At 29.9% G+C, this 16,172-nt stretch overlaps 2 protein-coding genes and 1 long non-coding RNA gene across 5 annotated transcripts in view; 2 read left to right on the forward strand and 1 right to left on the reverse strand.

Moving 5' to 3' along the window:
* Window positions 1-163, forward strand: part of LOC102670979 — a 2,394-nt gene extending 2,231 nt beyond the window's left edge. Inside the window, exon 2 of the long non-coding RNA XR_421401.2 lies at window positions 7-163. This is a non-coding gene — a long non-coding RNA (uncharacterized LOC102670979). The remainder of the gene's footprint in view (window positions 1-6) is intronic.
* Window positions 164-6,049: 5,886 nt separating this feature from the next.
* LOC102671163 (frizzled-2) lies at window positions 6,050-8,959 on the forward strand. The gene is made up of 3 exons (XM_006613476.2): window positions 6,050-7,120; window positions 7,443-7,822; window positions 7,911-8,959. The coding sequence occupies exons 1-3, from the start codon at window positions 6,324-6,326 to the stop codon at window positions 8,447-8,449; spliced, it is 1,716 nt and encodes a 571-aa protein (XP_006613539.1). The 5' UTR covers window positions 6,050-6,323; the 3' UTR covers window positions 8,450-8,959.
* An 866-nt stretch (window positions 8,960-9,825) lies between these two features.
* On the reverse strand, window positions 9,826-12,643 carry LOC102671305. 3 transcript variants are annotated; one of them, XM_031509425.1, is made up of 5 exons: window positions 12,370-12,632; window positions 12,193-12,267; window positions 11,300-11,797; window positions 10,345-10,615; window positions 9,826-10,160 (listed from the first exon to the last, which is right to left on the reverse strand). In XM_031509425.1, exons 2-5 carry the CDS (start codon window positions 12,257-12,259, stop codon window positions 9,935-9,937), a joined length of 1,062 nt encoding a protein of 353 aa, XP_031365285.1. In that variant the 5' UTR covers window positions 12,260-12,267; window positions 12,370-12,632; the 3' UTR covers window positions 9,826-9,934. The 3 variants fall into 3 exon arrangements, with proteins under 3 accessions (XP_031365285.1, XP_006613541.1, XP_031365284.1); XM_006613478.2 differs by having other exon boundaries at window positions 9,829-10,160; window positions 12,597-12,643; XM_031509424.1 differs by having other exon boundaries at window positions 9,829-10,160; window positions 12,193-12,279; window positions 12,370-12,388.
* Window positions 12,644-16,172: the final 3,529 nt, after the last annotated feature.

The raw sequence follows: 16,172 nt of genomic DNA on the forward strand, positions 1-16,172 counted from the left end.
CGACAGATCGGGAAGGGGCCAGACTGGGAGCAGCAAAGGGAGAAGGAGGAGAAGTTGGTGGCGGACATAATCGATCGGGTGAAAAGGGAGTGCGAGGCTCAGGGTGAAACGGTGACGAGACGAGGCTACTCCAGGCGATCCACCGTGATGAACAGCTAAGGAATGGATAAAGTGACGTATAAATGGGAAATATTGTGCCATATCATCGTCGTACGATGTCCTCCTCGTGACACGGGTCGAAGAACCTACCCCCTGCCGACGCTCGTCCCACACACACACACACACACACACACACATAACTCCTCTTCCCCCACTCCCGCGTATTTTAGCCGGATACGAGAATAACCCTATTATTACCAAGCGAATGAGAGTACTTTTAGGAACAAATGTTTAAAGATCAAATTAGGATTAGTTTGGACACGTGTTTACGGCGTTCTATGCTCAATTGTTATCGTCGAAATGATATCGATCTTGTCTGCGACGATTCGATCGTGATCGCACGTCGATTCGCACGAGGGATCATTGAAGTAATATTCTCTTATCTAATATATATATATATAATAATATAATATATATAAATATATATATATATATAATATAAATATCTTTTTTTAAAGATGTTCAATTTCCGATGCATTGAGAAAAATTGATAAATTAATCGAATTCGAAATGGTGTAAAATTATTGAGCAACGGAATCTTTTTCCACGAGAATGTTACTCGTAAGTCAGTTATCCCTCGTTATTTGTCGATATTTCCAAGTCGTCGACGTTCGTCACGAGGTCATCGTACGATCGATTCAACTTTTTTTGCCGCTATATATGTGTATATAGAGATGGGCCATTTAACGTAAATTCAATTATTTTCGTTATTACTCGACAACAATTTTTTTCTTCCCCCCTTTCCCGTCATTATACGACAAAACAATTACACGACGTGTAATAACGTTACATGGTCCATCCTATGTACGTGCAGCGTAAGATGGCGAATATACATCTCGACGTATTAAAGAGGCGAGCGTCGGTAGGATGACGATGGATGGTTTTCGATCGCCGAAACGAGGATTACAAACGTGTCTAGTCATAATGCACGCGCGGCCGCGTATATTTTTTTCGTATATCTGAAACGACCGCGCGTTGGTACATTACGATACAACAAAAAAGAAAAAAAAAAGAAAAAGAAAAAAAAAAAAATGTATTTACCAGTTCGTACGCGTGATTCGAAAATGTATTGAACACGGGGCCTGGTAATCGCGTCCAATGGCTGCAGCTCGAGAGAAAAATGAACGTAAGTAACGTATACACGTTTCTCTCCTCGTTAAAATTCTCGATCGTTGGTCGATATCGTTCCTTTTGATCTCGATAAGTTTCGCGGATCATCTAATCGCAGCGATACGCGAACGAAAACGCGAAAGTATAGCCGATATGTAGCGAGGAAAAGCGGTATTTTGCGTCTCTTGTCGCCGCGATGGCGTAGCTGTCGCCTCGTTTTACCGTGGCTCGGTAATGTCGGTACGTTAGAGTGGCCACGTGTGTGTTCGAAGTATTTTGTTTTTGTTGAAATTCCGGATTTTATTAAGACACGACGTTTGTTCGCGAGAAAATTCTTAATCCTGTTAATCTCTCTATCGTTGCAAATGATATATTTGAACGATAAGCATTAATTCTTATAATAATCACATCAATGTGTCATCGATATATTTGAACGACAAAAATATGATTTCTCGTAAAATAAAAAATAAATCGACATTACTGATCCAAGGTCGAAACGATCGTACTTTATTATTAACGCGAGATGAATTGCGATTCGAGCCTGAGAAGCTCAATTGACGGGAATCCAGTGCCAAATATATATCTTTCCAGGCGTACGATATCTCGTTGCGTATATGCGAAATGTTCACTACGATACGCGATGAGAGCGATCGTTTGCTCAAAAGTGCAACCGTACTACTAATTTCCTTCGATTTTGTTCCATTACTTTTTCATTTTATTACATTCGACGTGTGCAGGTGTTGCGTGTTATATCGTGATCCGCGTAGCCAAATATGCTCCTTTTTGGAAAACATCGTACAGCGATGGGACGCGTGAACGTCACGCGTGAAATTCATAGAAATTATATCGGTATACGGGTATTGATACGTGTAAGTCGCGTGAATGACGTTCACGAAGCTTTCCATTCGAAAAAAAAATAAAGTTAAATTTCAAAGGAGAAAAATAACTTGAGCCGAGTTTTATAACGTGTTCGACACGAAATTTTATTACGTATAATTTAAAATTATTCCGACATAATTTTACGATGCTTTAAAAGTTATTAGAAATTTACAAATCGTATTTTTAGAAAATATGATTTATCTCTTTACGAAAACTACCAAGTAGCTCTTATTTTAAGGCATTTCTTCTCATCAATTTTCAAAATCGAACAAATATCGAATAATACACAATGTACACAAATTTTTAACGTGAAAGTTTTTTATTCGTTTTAAGAAAATCTAACGTTTCGAATATAATCTCTTAAGAGCGTAATTTTCAAGAGTGGCCTAGTTACTGCTGCCACCATAAAATTTTATTGTTGAAGTATGCGTGGAGAGCGTCATACGTGACGATAAAAATTTCTTTATTGCATTATAGCTACAAGATTCGGAGGATGCTATTAATTCTTTGGATCGTGTGATTTTAATAAAATAATAAAAAATCTTTAGATGAGTACAAAGATTAATAAATTTCTTATACCACGCTAAAGGGATTTTAAATCTTCAATAAGCTTATTTAAACATCTTTATATTCGTCTAGAGAATTTTTGTTATATATAATATGTGTATATATATATACATTTCTCTTACACACGAAGAAATTACATTTGTTAATCTAAAAAAAAAGATTTTTGTCGCCATACGAATCGTGCTAATTAAATTTTTCTCTAGCCTCTAATACATTATATAAATATTGGGTGGCAATAGTTGCCAGGTCATTTTATATTTATCGATACGATCTTTTTATCTTGATAACAGCAATTACATAAATTAAAATTTTATCTAAAGCGTATATCAAGTAATATATATTTACAATTAAAAATTTTATTTATTATCCATTTTAAATATATCGCCTAAAATTTAAAAAAAATTATGCCAACGTGAGCATAAATAAGCCTAACATTGGCTTAAAATTTAATTATAACGTCTAGTAATAAAATAAAACTTGGATCTATTTGAAGAATCATGAAAATTGTAAATAGAAATATTTTATGAATATATTCCTGCATGTAATTCGTTTTTGATCGTGTACAAAATTACGCGATTCGATATACACGCACCTGACATACTCGGACAAGTTAGTTGGGCACGAATAGTGTCGCTAGAAGGACGGTAGATAGATCGATAAATAGATGAAAATATATCTATACGTGCGCGAAGTACGAATAAATATAATATAATGCGCGCTGGCGATAATTTACGCGAGAGCATTATATATATTAATCTTGCTGAATATTCCAAGAAAGTCTGTCCATTTTTTCGAATGTCTCGAAAGTATTTTAATCTCTATTTACTTGTTGCGTGTCATACGACGCAACGGCAGAAGAATGAATTGCGTTTCACTCAAAGTTTTAAACACATAATTACAATTAGTAGAGTAGATCGTGCGTGGACACTGTTATACAGGTATGACGCGTACGTAAACTGACTAGTGATTAAGTTCGGTGCTAATCAAGAAAGATGTATAAATTGTACACATCGTTTTATTACAAAATAACGATTGCATCAATTATGTTTTTTTTTCGAAACAAGCGAATAGGTTTAACTCTTTGAAGGAATTCGAATCGAAATCTAACCTCATTAAAAGTCGAAAAAACTTTCATCAAATTAACCATGTCATCTAGATGTTATATTTTACCTCTAATTTTTTAATAGACAAATATCTTGATGAAAATATACTCAAGCATCGCTCGAATAACACGTGATGAACAAAACGCATGCTTCACGTGTATAACCTAACCTCCAAAGAGCTAAGCACAATTCACAATTCAAGAGGCAACTCTCTTCTGACATTGCGCGAATGGATTTTGCACGTAATTATGTACAGGCGCGTATTTGCCAGCAAACCTCTGTACGTATACCATAATTTTAATCCTATATGTGTGCATAACAACATTTGCGTGCACACTTTGACGATTGTATACGGACAGAGGACATTAATCGACTTCTGTCGAGGTAAAAACACGAGCCACTTTTCGTCTTCCTTTTCTTCCAAATACATCATCAAATGTGTTTATTTTAATAAAATTACCCAATCGACTGATCTAACGAATGCTTATGATTTGTTACGAGTATTTAATTAATTAATAAACTTTAACGGATTTAATGGATCTAGATAATAGACAAGATGTAAAAATTAATATAAATTTACGAATACTCGAGAAGAAAGACTTAAAAGTGTTAAATCAATAATAATAATAATGATTTCACGTTTCTGGGACGTTTTAAGATAAACCGCGCGCAGGTCGTGCCATAATTTATAAACATTTCTCTCGGAATTCTTAATGCGCCCCACTAGCAGTGAGAAGTGGAAATAAATGATTCAGAGGAAAAAGTGAAACTCATAGATGTCTCACGGTACACTTTGCGAAGCACACATCTCGTGTTTTGTGCCAATCCATGTTTCAAACCGCCCAAATGATATTTAAATCTTCCTTCCTACAAACAGTTATTCTTTTTCAAAACGAAAATGAAAAATAATAGGTCCAACGAACGTATACGATCCATTTGAAAATTAATCATTGATAAATAAAATTTGAAAGGATATAGCGTTTAATATATACTATGTAATATATATGTATATGATAATATTGCATAAATCAGTTTTGTGCCCTAAATTATTTTACTTATCTTGTCTACCCTTGCTATAAAAATTTCAAATCTACCATTATCAGTCGTCTTCCTTGTTATTATATTACGTAATAAATTATGACGTTAATACAAATGTATATATATTATGGTATATAGATATTTGTACAAATGATTTGTAGTTTATTTCCTCGAGCAGAGTGTATGTGGTGTATAACTAAAGTGACCTTTTTCTTCTTGATACGATACGAGTTAGAAAAAGGAATTGTTGATTTCAATCAGAAGAATGAACGAGACAAGTAAAACGGGCAAAGTTCATTCGATCGTGCTATCAGATCATAAGATCATTTTTCTTTAATGACAGACTTTTTTTGTTTTATGATGGGTAGAATGATATTAAATACCGTTGAAATTACGAGAAGACGAAAGAGTGGCTCCCTCGATATATTTCAATCTTCCGTATTGAATCTTAAGTGTTACTAATCGTAAGATCGTAAGGCTGACCTCCTACGTCTAATATGACGATTCAAGTTGAGAGTATTCCGAGGAGATAAATTATTTATTTGTTTACGATAATGAGGCCGTTTGTGAATCGTATTTCGGGCAACTCGCATACACTTGGAAAACTACCATTATATATTATGGAGATAATGATGACCGCCCGAAGGTGCGACCCCGTCTAAAAGTGCACGAAATTCACGAGCACGTATGTACTATATAATTAAAACAAAAGATATAACAAAACCATAGTACTTACGACAACGCTAATCATCTGCGATGAATAAACATTACAACTAATGATGAATGAAATGGAACGTATTGTGCATTATATGTCGGGAAAAAAATAAAATCAAAATGAATCGATTGACATCATGTTTTTTCATTTATAACCTAAAAAAATTTCTATAATTTTTATAGAATTATTGTTATAGTAATAATTAAAATTTCTATATTAATAAAATATTTATAAATATTTATATTTTTTTATTATTATATATATTTTATATTTTTATTTTTATATTTATTTTATATTTTAAAATATTTTGTTACGTTACATATAATTATATAATATATGTAATATTATACCAATATTATATCAAACATTTTATTCTTTATTTATTCATTCGTAAATTTGTTGGTAAATAATTTAAAAATTATACTTTACATTTTGAAAATAGACTTAAAAATGTTCCCGCAAATTACAAAATGTTTAGATATATCTTCATAGATGGCAGTAGTAATATACATCAGTTTCAAAAGAGTTTCCTTACTATTCAGAACGTATTCGCCATGTTCTGTTTACAGTACTGTAGTCGCGTCCATCATCGTCGCTAGGTACGCTTATTTCCTCGCTCTTCCGTTCAGTATTATTATGTCTCGCACGATTCATTGGTGATGTTCGAAGGCGTGGTGCATTCGCGTATTTTCGAAAGCTACTTCGCGTGACGATTGATCTCGGAAGTGGCGGTCGACAAACGATACGCAACAATGATTCCGCGTTACGCGATCTATGTTTTTTCGGTGGCCGTGTTCAGTGTCAATGCTCTTCACACGAAAGATCCGTTGGCTCATCACGGAAGATGCGAACCGATCACCATCAATTTATGCATGAATATACCATATAACGAGACGATTATGCCAAATTTAATGAACCATCAAAAACAAGAAGATGCCGGCCAAGAAGTACATCAATTCGCGCCTTTGGTTAAAATGAAATGTAGCCCTGATCTTCGATTCTTTTTATGCACGGTTTACGCGCCTGTATGCACCATTATCGATAGAGCTATACCTCCGTGCAGATCGTTATGCGAAAGTGCTCGTGCAGGATGCGAACGCTTAATGAACAGTTTCGGTTTCGCTTGGCCAGACAATCTCGATTGTTCCAAGTTACCTGAAAACGGTGGCCCTGAACTATGCGTAGGTCATAATGAAACTACACCACCGGAACCGTCGCCACCGGTATATACACCACCACGTATGCCAGTAGCTGAATTTCAACCATCCTGGACCGGAGGACCTAAAACTTACGGTAGTGGATTTATGCTTGGTGCAAGGGACTTTGGTTTTGTATGCCCGATGCAATTCAAAGTCCCGCATGAACTCGGTTATTCGCTGAAGGTTGGCGATAAAGTTGAGCTTAATTGCGGCGCACCTTGCGACGGAATGTTTTTTACCGAGAGAGAAAGACGATTTTCAAGGATTTGGGTTGGTACGTGGGCATCCGTTTGTGCGGCTTCTTGTTTTTTCACCTTTCTGACGTTTCTCATTGACACAGATCGGTTCAGGTAAAAAAAAGTTGATTGTTTCATTCTAATAGTATACATATAGTAGACCTATGTAGGATGCATAATGTAGGATGATCAGAAAAAGTTATACATTATTAATTAATGTCATACTTTTAATTTTAATTAAAATAGTAATAATTAGATTCAGTAATTAAAAACGTATACTTAATTTAAAATTATGAATTTAAATTATTGTACATGAATAGTTATAAATTCTATTTTTTTTATAAAACATATTGTAATAGATTTTGTTATAATATTTAAAAACAGAAAATACATATATATATTTATAAATTATTATAATATATTATATTATATTTAGGTATCCTGAAAGACCAATTATCTTTTTGTCAGTATGTTATCTTATGGTAGCATTGGCATATGTGATTGGTTGGGCAGCTGGCAATTCTATTGCATGCAGAGAACCTTTTCCACCTCCTTTAGATATGAGAATTCAAATGGCATCAACCATAACACAAGGTACCAAGCATGAATTATGCACGGTACTTTTTATGGTACTTTATTTTTTTGGAATGGCATCCAGTATATGGTGGGTTATCTTGACATTGACATGGTTCCTAGCAGCTGGATTAAAATGGGGTCATGAAGCAATAGAAGCTAATTCACAGTATTTTCATTTAGCTGCTTGGGCTGCTCCAGCAATAAAAACAGTTACTATTCTTGCAATGGGAAAGGTAGAGGGTAAGTCATTTAAACATGAATACAAAAATTATATAATATAATTTATATATTTTTGATTAATAATTAATAAATCATATTATTTTTGTAGGAGACATATTGTCTGGTGTTTGTTATGTAGGTCTTTGGAATGTTGAAGCTCTACGTGGATTTGTTTTGGCACCATTGTGTGTCTATCTAATACTTGGAACTGCCTTCTTATTGGCTGGATTTGTTTCTCTTTTCCGTATACGTACTGTTATGAAACATGATGGTACAAAGACTGATAAATTAGAAAAGTTAATGATACGTATTGGCATATTTTCTGTGTTATACATAGTTCCTGCATTGATTGTCATTGCCTGCTTATTTTATGAGCAAGCCTATTTTGATCAATGGATGTTGACATGGAATATGGAGATGTGTTCAAGACCTGGACCGCAATCTTTATATTCAATGCCGTGTCCTGTTGGAGAGCGTACTCGCGATGTTGGAAGACGTCCAGAATTTGAGGTTTTCATGATAAAATATTTAATGGCTATGATTGTTGGTATAACAAGTAGTTTTTGGGTATGGTCAAGTAAAACATTGACTAGTTGGCGACAGTTTTTTAATCACATACAAGGACGTCGTGCTGAGGCGTATGTTTAAAAATTCAACTAATTACATGCTATAAAAACGAAAAAATTTTGCCTTTTTGAACTGCCATATCGAATTACTGAATGTCACGCTCAAAGAATACTCAAATACTAAAAGCATGTATTTTATTGCATTTGATAAAATATCTCAATTCATATATAATGTTACTAAACTTAATTTATCGGAAAGAGATTTGAGTAACGAAATATGCATTTTAGTATTATTTTTATATCTTATCAGTGCATTATAAAGAGTAACAAAGATATACAAATGTACTGTGCCAAAATATTTTTTTATTAAAATGATTTATATGTTTGTTTAAGCTATTTGTGAATCTTTCTGTTGTATTTTTATAAGAGTTGTAGAAGAACTGTATAAAATGTTAAAACTAATCATTGATTAGTTTGCAAGTATTATTAGACAATTTTTGCATCATATTTAAGTAATAATTTCTTCTTCTTTTCATTAATAGAAATCATAACTCATTATGATACAATAGCTCATCATTTTAAGTTATAAATGCTCAAACTGTTTACAAAAATGTGTTCAATGTTTATAAATATTCTACTTTTCTACTATGCACAAAAAATAATCATATCTCATTGTTTCAATCTTTTTATCTCGGGTTTGATCATTAATAAATTGAAAACAATTACGCTTACTAATCTCGCGAACAATTTTTATATTCTTACAAAACAGCTTTAGAAATATTTTACGATATTCAATTATAAGACTCCAAAAATATTTAAACATTTTTTTTTTTCTACTTCATTTAAGAATTTTATTAAAAATGTTTTTGATGATATTTTCTTTTCTTAATGCATTTACAAATATCTTGCCTTTATAGGATAAAGTTGGGGCAAGTATTATTAATAAGTCTTTGAAAGATATAAAATTATAAGACGTGTGTATTACTCTAGGTTAACTGAATTGTATATATATATTTACATACGTTAATTTTACTATGTACTATAATATATTTTTTAAAAGTTATGTACATATACATGTTTGCCAAGTAATTGGCATTTTCGTATGTTTCCTATACGTAATCAAATGTCGAAAGGCTCGATAAATGGGAGTCGACTCGAAAATTCTCGGTAAAAATTTGCGTACCGAGCGCAATCATTGTTCCAATATAACTGATCAATTCGTCCATTGAAACTGCCGAGCTTTTGTGTATGTCATATGTATTTACGGCGATTAATCAAAGAAAAACTTACTAGTAAAATTATTGTAATTACAGCCGTATAGTAACAACCGCCGTACTTACATTATCGTAGATGCGCTAAATATCATACATGAAATATACGTGACGTTGTGTAAAGTAATTACAACTTATTATATTCTTTATATATAATAAATTCGAATATATACATAAAAATAAATGATTTATATGTGTATATAAGTTTATTTCATCAAATTAACTTATACAATTTTTATAAATTATAAAGATTACAAAACATATAGTAATTATAATCATGCACTTAAGTATTATTCTTATGTACTTAATTTTACTTGCTTTGGAGGTTTAAGAATTCCGAGTTTTCTTAATCGTTTTACAAGAAATGGTGTTACACCTAATGTTATCGAAAGTCGAATGGGCGCTAGTAACTTATGAATACCGTATGCAACCAAAAAAGTTGACGAATTACCAAGGATACTTTCTATTTGTTCATTTTCTAATTTGAAAATGCTTTGAATGACAGGTTTTAAATCTATTCCTCTGAAATCAATATTTTTATAATCAATATTTGAAATCATTTTAATACGATTAATGTACAAGTTTGCTTTTTTCATATATTTTTGTAAAGTATATTTAACTTATTTTTAGAAAAAAATTAAATAATATTCAAAAATATTAAGATTTTATAAGAACATCGAAGAAAAAAAAAATTGCAAAAACAAACCTAATTACTGCTGCATAACAAGCACCCAAAGATACCAGAGAAATTCCTATATGAAATATGGTAATAGTAATTCCATAATCTTTTGCTATAATTCTTAATCTTTCTTTCTTGTTCAACAATTTTTTTTCTTCAATCTCCTGTTGTTGTTGTTTATCATTAGATTTTGATAAATTATTTAACGACATATTTGTTGAGTATCCCATACTATAGATATATTTTGAATTGTACATTGTTTGGAAAAGATTATTCACTGTGACATGACTCATTAGACCTAAGTAAAAAATTACAATTTTCAGACAATATTTTTTTGATAAATACTTTCTCATAAGTACAAGTTTAATTGATTTTTCATTATATATCAATTCATAAATATATTATGTACAAACAACCATTGTAAATTATATAGAAGTAACAAATATATTTTTAAAATATTTTATTTTCGTTTTATAACACTTGCAAATGAATCTTAAAGAATGCACAATTACGAATATTATTAAAATGTTTAATTTATAAAGTCAATTAATAAATCCATAAAAAATTCTTATTTCTAAAATTTGATTTTAATTTAAATCAGCATATATTGACAATAAACACAATATACATGATAACATACAAAGAATATAATAAAAAGTTATCATTTTTATTCTTCTTTCAATAAATTTCTAATATAATTGATATTATAGAATAATTGTTTTCAATTTTTTGAAATATCTTAATTAAATTTTTTATATAATTTTTGTTTATTTCAATCACAGAAATATATAATCAATTTTTGATTATTCTTATTGTAAAAGGATTAAAACATCTACTTGGTAAGTAATCAATGTCAAAAAGTAGTAAAAAAGATTTCGCGAATAAAAAAATATTTTCTTTTTATATAATTCGCATATATTAATGTTTTGATGTGGAAACTATAAACAATCAATCGAATATCTTTCGTCAAAATTTTACTAACCGCTTTTATTCAGTTTCAATTCTAAACGACTGCTTCTATAATGCGATTTTTGCATATCTTCGGCGATAAATTTTCCATCTCTGGCCCACTGACCACCTGGCATATTCAAATGTGTCGATTTTCCATTGGAACAAAATGGTTTCGGTACATTGCTTTGCATCGTGCCATTTAAACTGACTGCTCCAAAACAATCATATGAATCTATATGCGTGTCATTGCAGTTTTCCAAATTACTCAAATGTTCTTTCGGTTTTATTAATTGTTCCAAGGAAAATGATGTGCAATCATTCTTGCCATATAGTAATATCGGTGCGGCAATGTCTCGTGTTCTTTCAGGAGTAAATCGGCCAGTCTCATTTGCAAATATTTCAGAGATATTTGTAGGAAGCGGTAGAGTGGGCGGATCAGGATAACGACGGACACTTGTAATATGGAGATTTTTCATGCGATGCGCAGTTGCGTATCGTGTGTATTGTATTTCACCTAATGGCGTACGTGCTGAAAAAAATAAAAAAAAAAAATTTAATGAATCTTATGAATTATTTCAGAAATATGTAAAAAATTTCTACAAAGATTTAAAATATTTTCTTAATTTTTAATGTACGCAAAATACTTTAAGAAATGCATTGTTATGTAACTATATATAACTATAAAAATGAAATAATCATTATGAGAATATTCAATATTTTTGAGAAATAGTATAAAATTAATAAATAAACATGATATAATTTTTCTTAAAATATAACTTATAATATTTTTTTATAATTAAAATTATTTATAAATTTAAATATACTAAAGATAAAATAGATATGGTAATTTCTTTGTTGATACAAATATAATTTAATTATTTAATTTCATTAATTAATAATAAAAATAAGTTATAAATTTCATACCTGTATACGAGATTTGTGATAAAGTTGTTAATATATTAGGTGAATTGCTGATTCGTAATAACGCCATCTTAAATTCTTCAAAGCATTCTTATGAGTAATAGTTTTGTTGATATATTACATTACATATAAATGATATATTATATTACATATAAAATATATATTATATAAAATAAATACCTTTTCAAATATAAAAAGTAATGTTACAGCACAATTTCAAAGAAAGAGATTAACCTTTAAGAACAATTCCTACAACTCATTATACATATATAATTTTTGAATACATATTAATCTGTTAAGAATCAACAATGTAATAATGTAAAAATATCATACAAACCGGTTAGATCTTACATATATACAAGATCTTTATATATAAAACATATTATAAACTATTGATACATACTTACAATAAGTATTTTGAACAGGCATAGACTATGTATAGATTAGATTTGACATTCAATATCATATCACCTGGTGAGAAATCCAATTTTATAATAATAATAATATAATAATGACTCGTATTTGAATTTTTTTCAAATATAAATGAATAACGAATAAATTTTTCGAATAAAGGAGAAAGATTCATCCATTAGTATTTAAATAAAGAAAAATAGAAACAGTATAAAAAATTCGGAAATCAGCATTATCTCTAAAATATCTCGAATTAAATACAAATATAGAGAAAACAAATAACAAAAAAAGAATTGATTACTAACGTCATCTTTGTCAAAAATATTTCTTTAAAAAATCATTTTTTTAAAAACAATTAAAAGATGGCGATAATTCATAAATCTCACTCTTATTTTATTTTTGGAAAAATATTTTTTGCATTCAAAAAAATGTTGATGGCCAATTCTCATCTTATCTTTATTCTTCTTCTATTATCAAATTATATTTTCTTAATATAAAATTCAAATATTTAAATTTATATACAAGAAATTTGTATCAGAAGAATATAATTTAATATAACTAATTTAATATACTGAAGGTACACAAAATTTTTCGAAAAATTCCGAAGCAAAATTTTTTATAAAATTTAATATACTTACCTGTGAAATATTTACATTTTGTATATTTATAGTTGTCATCTTTTTTCAGCTTTGAATTATTTTTTCAACAGTTTCTTGATTCAACATCATATATGAGAATTATAACGAAGACTCTCATACCCAAAATACATTGACTCAAAAATATATTGAATATCCCGTTTATAACATCAAATATGCAATTATATGTGTAATTATAATTTAAAATTTATATTTTATTTATGAATAGTATGAAAAATTTTTATAACCAATTACAAGCAGCATAATATAGAAATGCATCTTAATACTGTGGACATTATAAAGAGGGCAAAAATTAATTCCATGTATTATATATATTTTTGATAACAAAATTTGTTAATATATCGAAAAAAGAACATTTTTATCAACCCTCATATATTTGCATTTAATACGATCAATTATTTTTATTAAAAAAAAAAAAAAAAAAAAAAGATAAATCATGTTTGAATTTCGTAACGAATACTTAAGAATTATTAAATAGGCGACAATATCAGTATTGCATAAAAAGTAATATAGAAAACATGGTAATAATGTATCACACAAGATTCGAATAAATTACGAATTGTATTATTTTTACGTATTATATTATTTTTTACCTCTCGAATGATGAAGTCCAGCTTCTAAACTTCTAAATGACAGACTTATAATGATAAACGCTTTAATGTTTGTCGTTTTCTTCTTTTCATTGTATTCGATAAATCATGTAAGCAATAAATCATCCCCATTATGAATCTCACGTATAAATTAAACGTCACACATTTTTAACGGGTTTCAAAAATGACGCGTCGAGCCGTGCTGAATTTTTTTTAATCATAGTTATTATTATCGTTAATATCCATATAATTATCAATAACTACAGTAAAACACAAAACAAAAATGGTGATATCTGTACATTTCTTTCTCTTAAGTAAGTAGTAACATAAACATTTTTTGTATACCAGTAGCCTATAATAGGAAGAAACTAAATCATAATATTCACAGATATTTTACAAGATAGATAAGACACGATGTAGACACACACGTCGCGGAAAATTGAATTTTTTATACATATAAAACTATTTTAAATGGAGCAGAAAAAGAGCAGAAAAATATTGAAGAAAAAAAAATATAAGATAGATATAGAGAGAGAGGGATGAAAAAACAAAAAAAAAATGGTACAAGATAATTAATAAAAATGAACGAAATAAACCGCAACGTGAACATCTTATTCGCATCCTATTATGTATACTTAATCGTAGCTGTAATATATATGCTTTTTCTTTAAACGCATCGTCGCTCGCTCACTTATACTTCTACACTGTACATATGCACAACGCATCTTTTACACTGTACATGCACACGCTCCACGAGTATCCGCGTTATCTTAAATTAATCGCGATTCTTAGGGATTGTCAGAACATTGCGTATGATTTGGACAATATATATTGTTCGCATTACGAGTACTAAAAATAATCTGATAACAACCGAAGATGTATTTACTAAATATAATACAATATCAATATACAATTCAGGTCATATATATCATTTTGATATTCAATAGAAAAAAAATGAATAATTAAAATTTAATTAATAATTACAGAACTTTGTATATCATACAAATTAGAAGGGAAAAACGAAAAACTGTGCATAACAATATTCGTTTAATCGATTTAAAATAATCGATGTTTCGAATCAATTGAACATGGTCGCAAGAAACAATATATGTTTTGACCATCCCTAATACTTTTATAAGGTTATTCTCTAGAGGCATGCGCTCTATGCGCAGCAGCAATAATATCGTAAATAGGTAAGTTTCTTTATATTACTTAATGTTTTTTTTTTTTTTTCATCCACGGCTCCGTGTGATATAATATAACTTCTGGTCTATACACGTAAGCGCATTATTATCCTCGATACGATTGCTAAAGAGTCTATGACACATCGCGCAGAAGGCGATAAAGGATAAGAGAAATGGGGATGGAAGTGTACAGAACGGGGCAACGTCAATGGTCAATGAGATCGGTCATACTGTATCCTATTCGTCCAATATGACATACTTTTGAGCCCCTTTCTTTTTTTTTTTTTTTTTTTTTTTTTTTTTAATATGCTGATTGGTACGTTCTAACTAGCCTGATGTAATAACGTTAATAATAATTGATAGCAGCGATAATAGTAGTAGTAGAATAGTGATAATAATAATAGTAGTAATAGTGGTGATAATAGTATAGTAGTAATAGTAGTAGTAGCAGTAGTGGTAGTAGTAATTAATAATAAGTAATAATAACACAATAATGACAATAATAGTAATAATGATAATATAATAATAATGATAGCCATACTAGTGATGATGATGACAGCAATAATGATGATAATGATGATAATAATAATAATAATAATAATAATAAAATGAATAATAATTATAATAATAATAAAGAATCAAAATAAGAATATTAAAAATTTGTTTATAATGTACATAGTGCTAAGATGATAATAATGATAATAATATGTTACATCCTGCTATGGGAAATTATATTACACTAGGATAAACACTATTTTAGGTAGTCCTTTTGCATGTTTTTTCACTAGAAGTCTAGATCATAACTTTACTTTCTAGTTCGATACGAGCAGCAGCAGCAACAGCGGCAGCAGCAACTATTGTTACAGGTAATATAATACATAGGTATTTATATAGAGCAATATTATACAAAAAACACATCACATACCGCGTGGACCAGACTCGGTCACCATTTTATGTTTTACTTTTTTTTGTTTTCTTCGTCTTTACGCAGATATATATCGTTAAATAATTAAAATCACAGTAGTTATGCCCTCGCTGGCTCGCTTATAATTTATACAGTATCATTAATATCTAAGCCTTACTTAAAATAGCTCGTGTATTATAGTGGTAGGGTACGTTAGTTTTTTTTTTTTTTTTTTTTT

The sequence above is a fragment of the Apis dorsata genome, unplaced genomic scaffold (genome assembly GCF_000469605.1).
Source record: "Apis dorsata unplaced genomic scaffold, Apis dorsata 1.3 scaffold_150, whole genome shotgun sequence".
Lineage (NCBI taxonomy): Eukaryota > Metazoa > Arthropoda > Insecta > Hymenoptera > Apidae > Apis > Apis dorsata.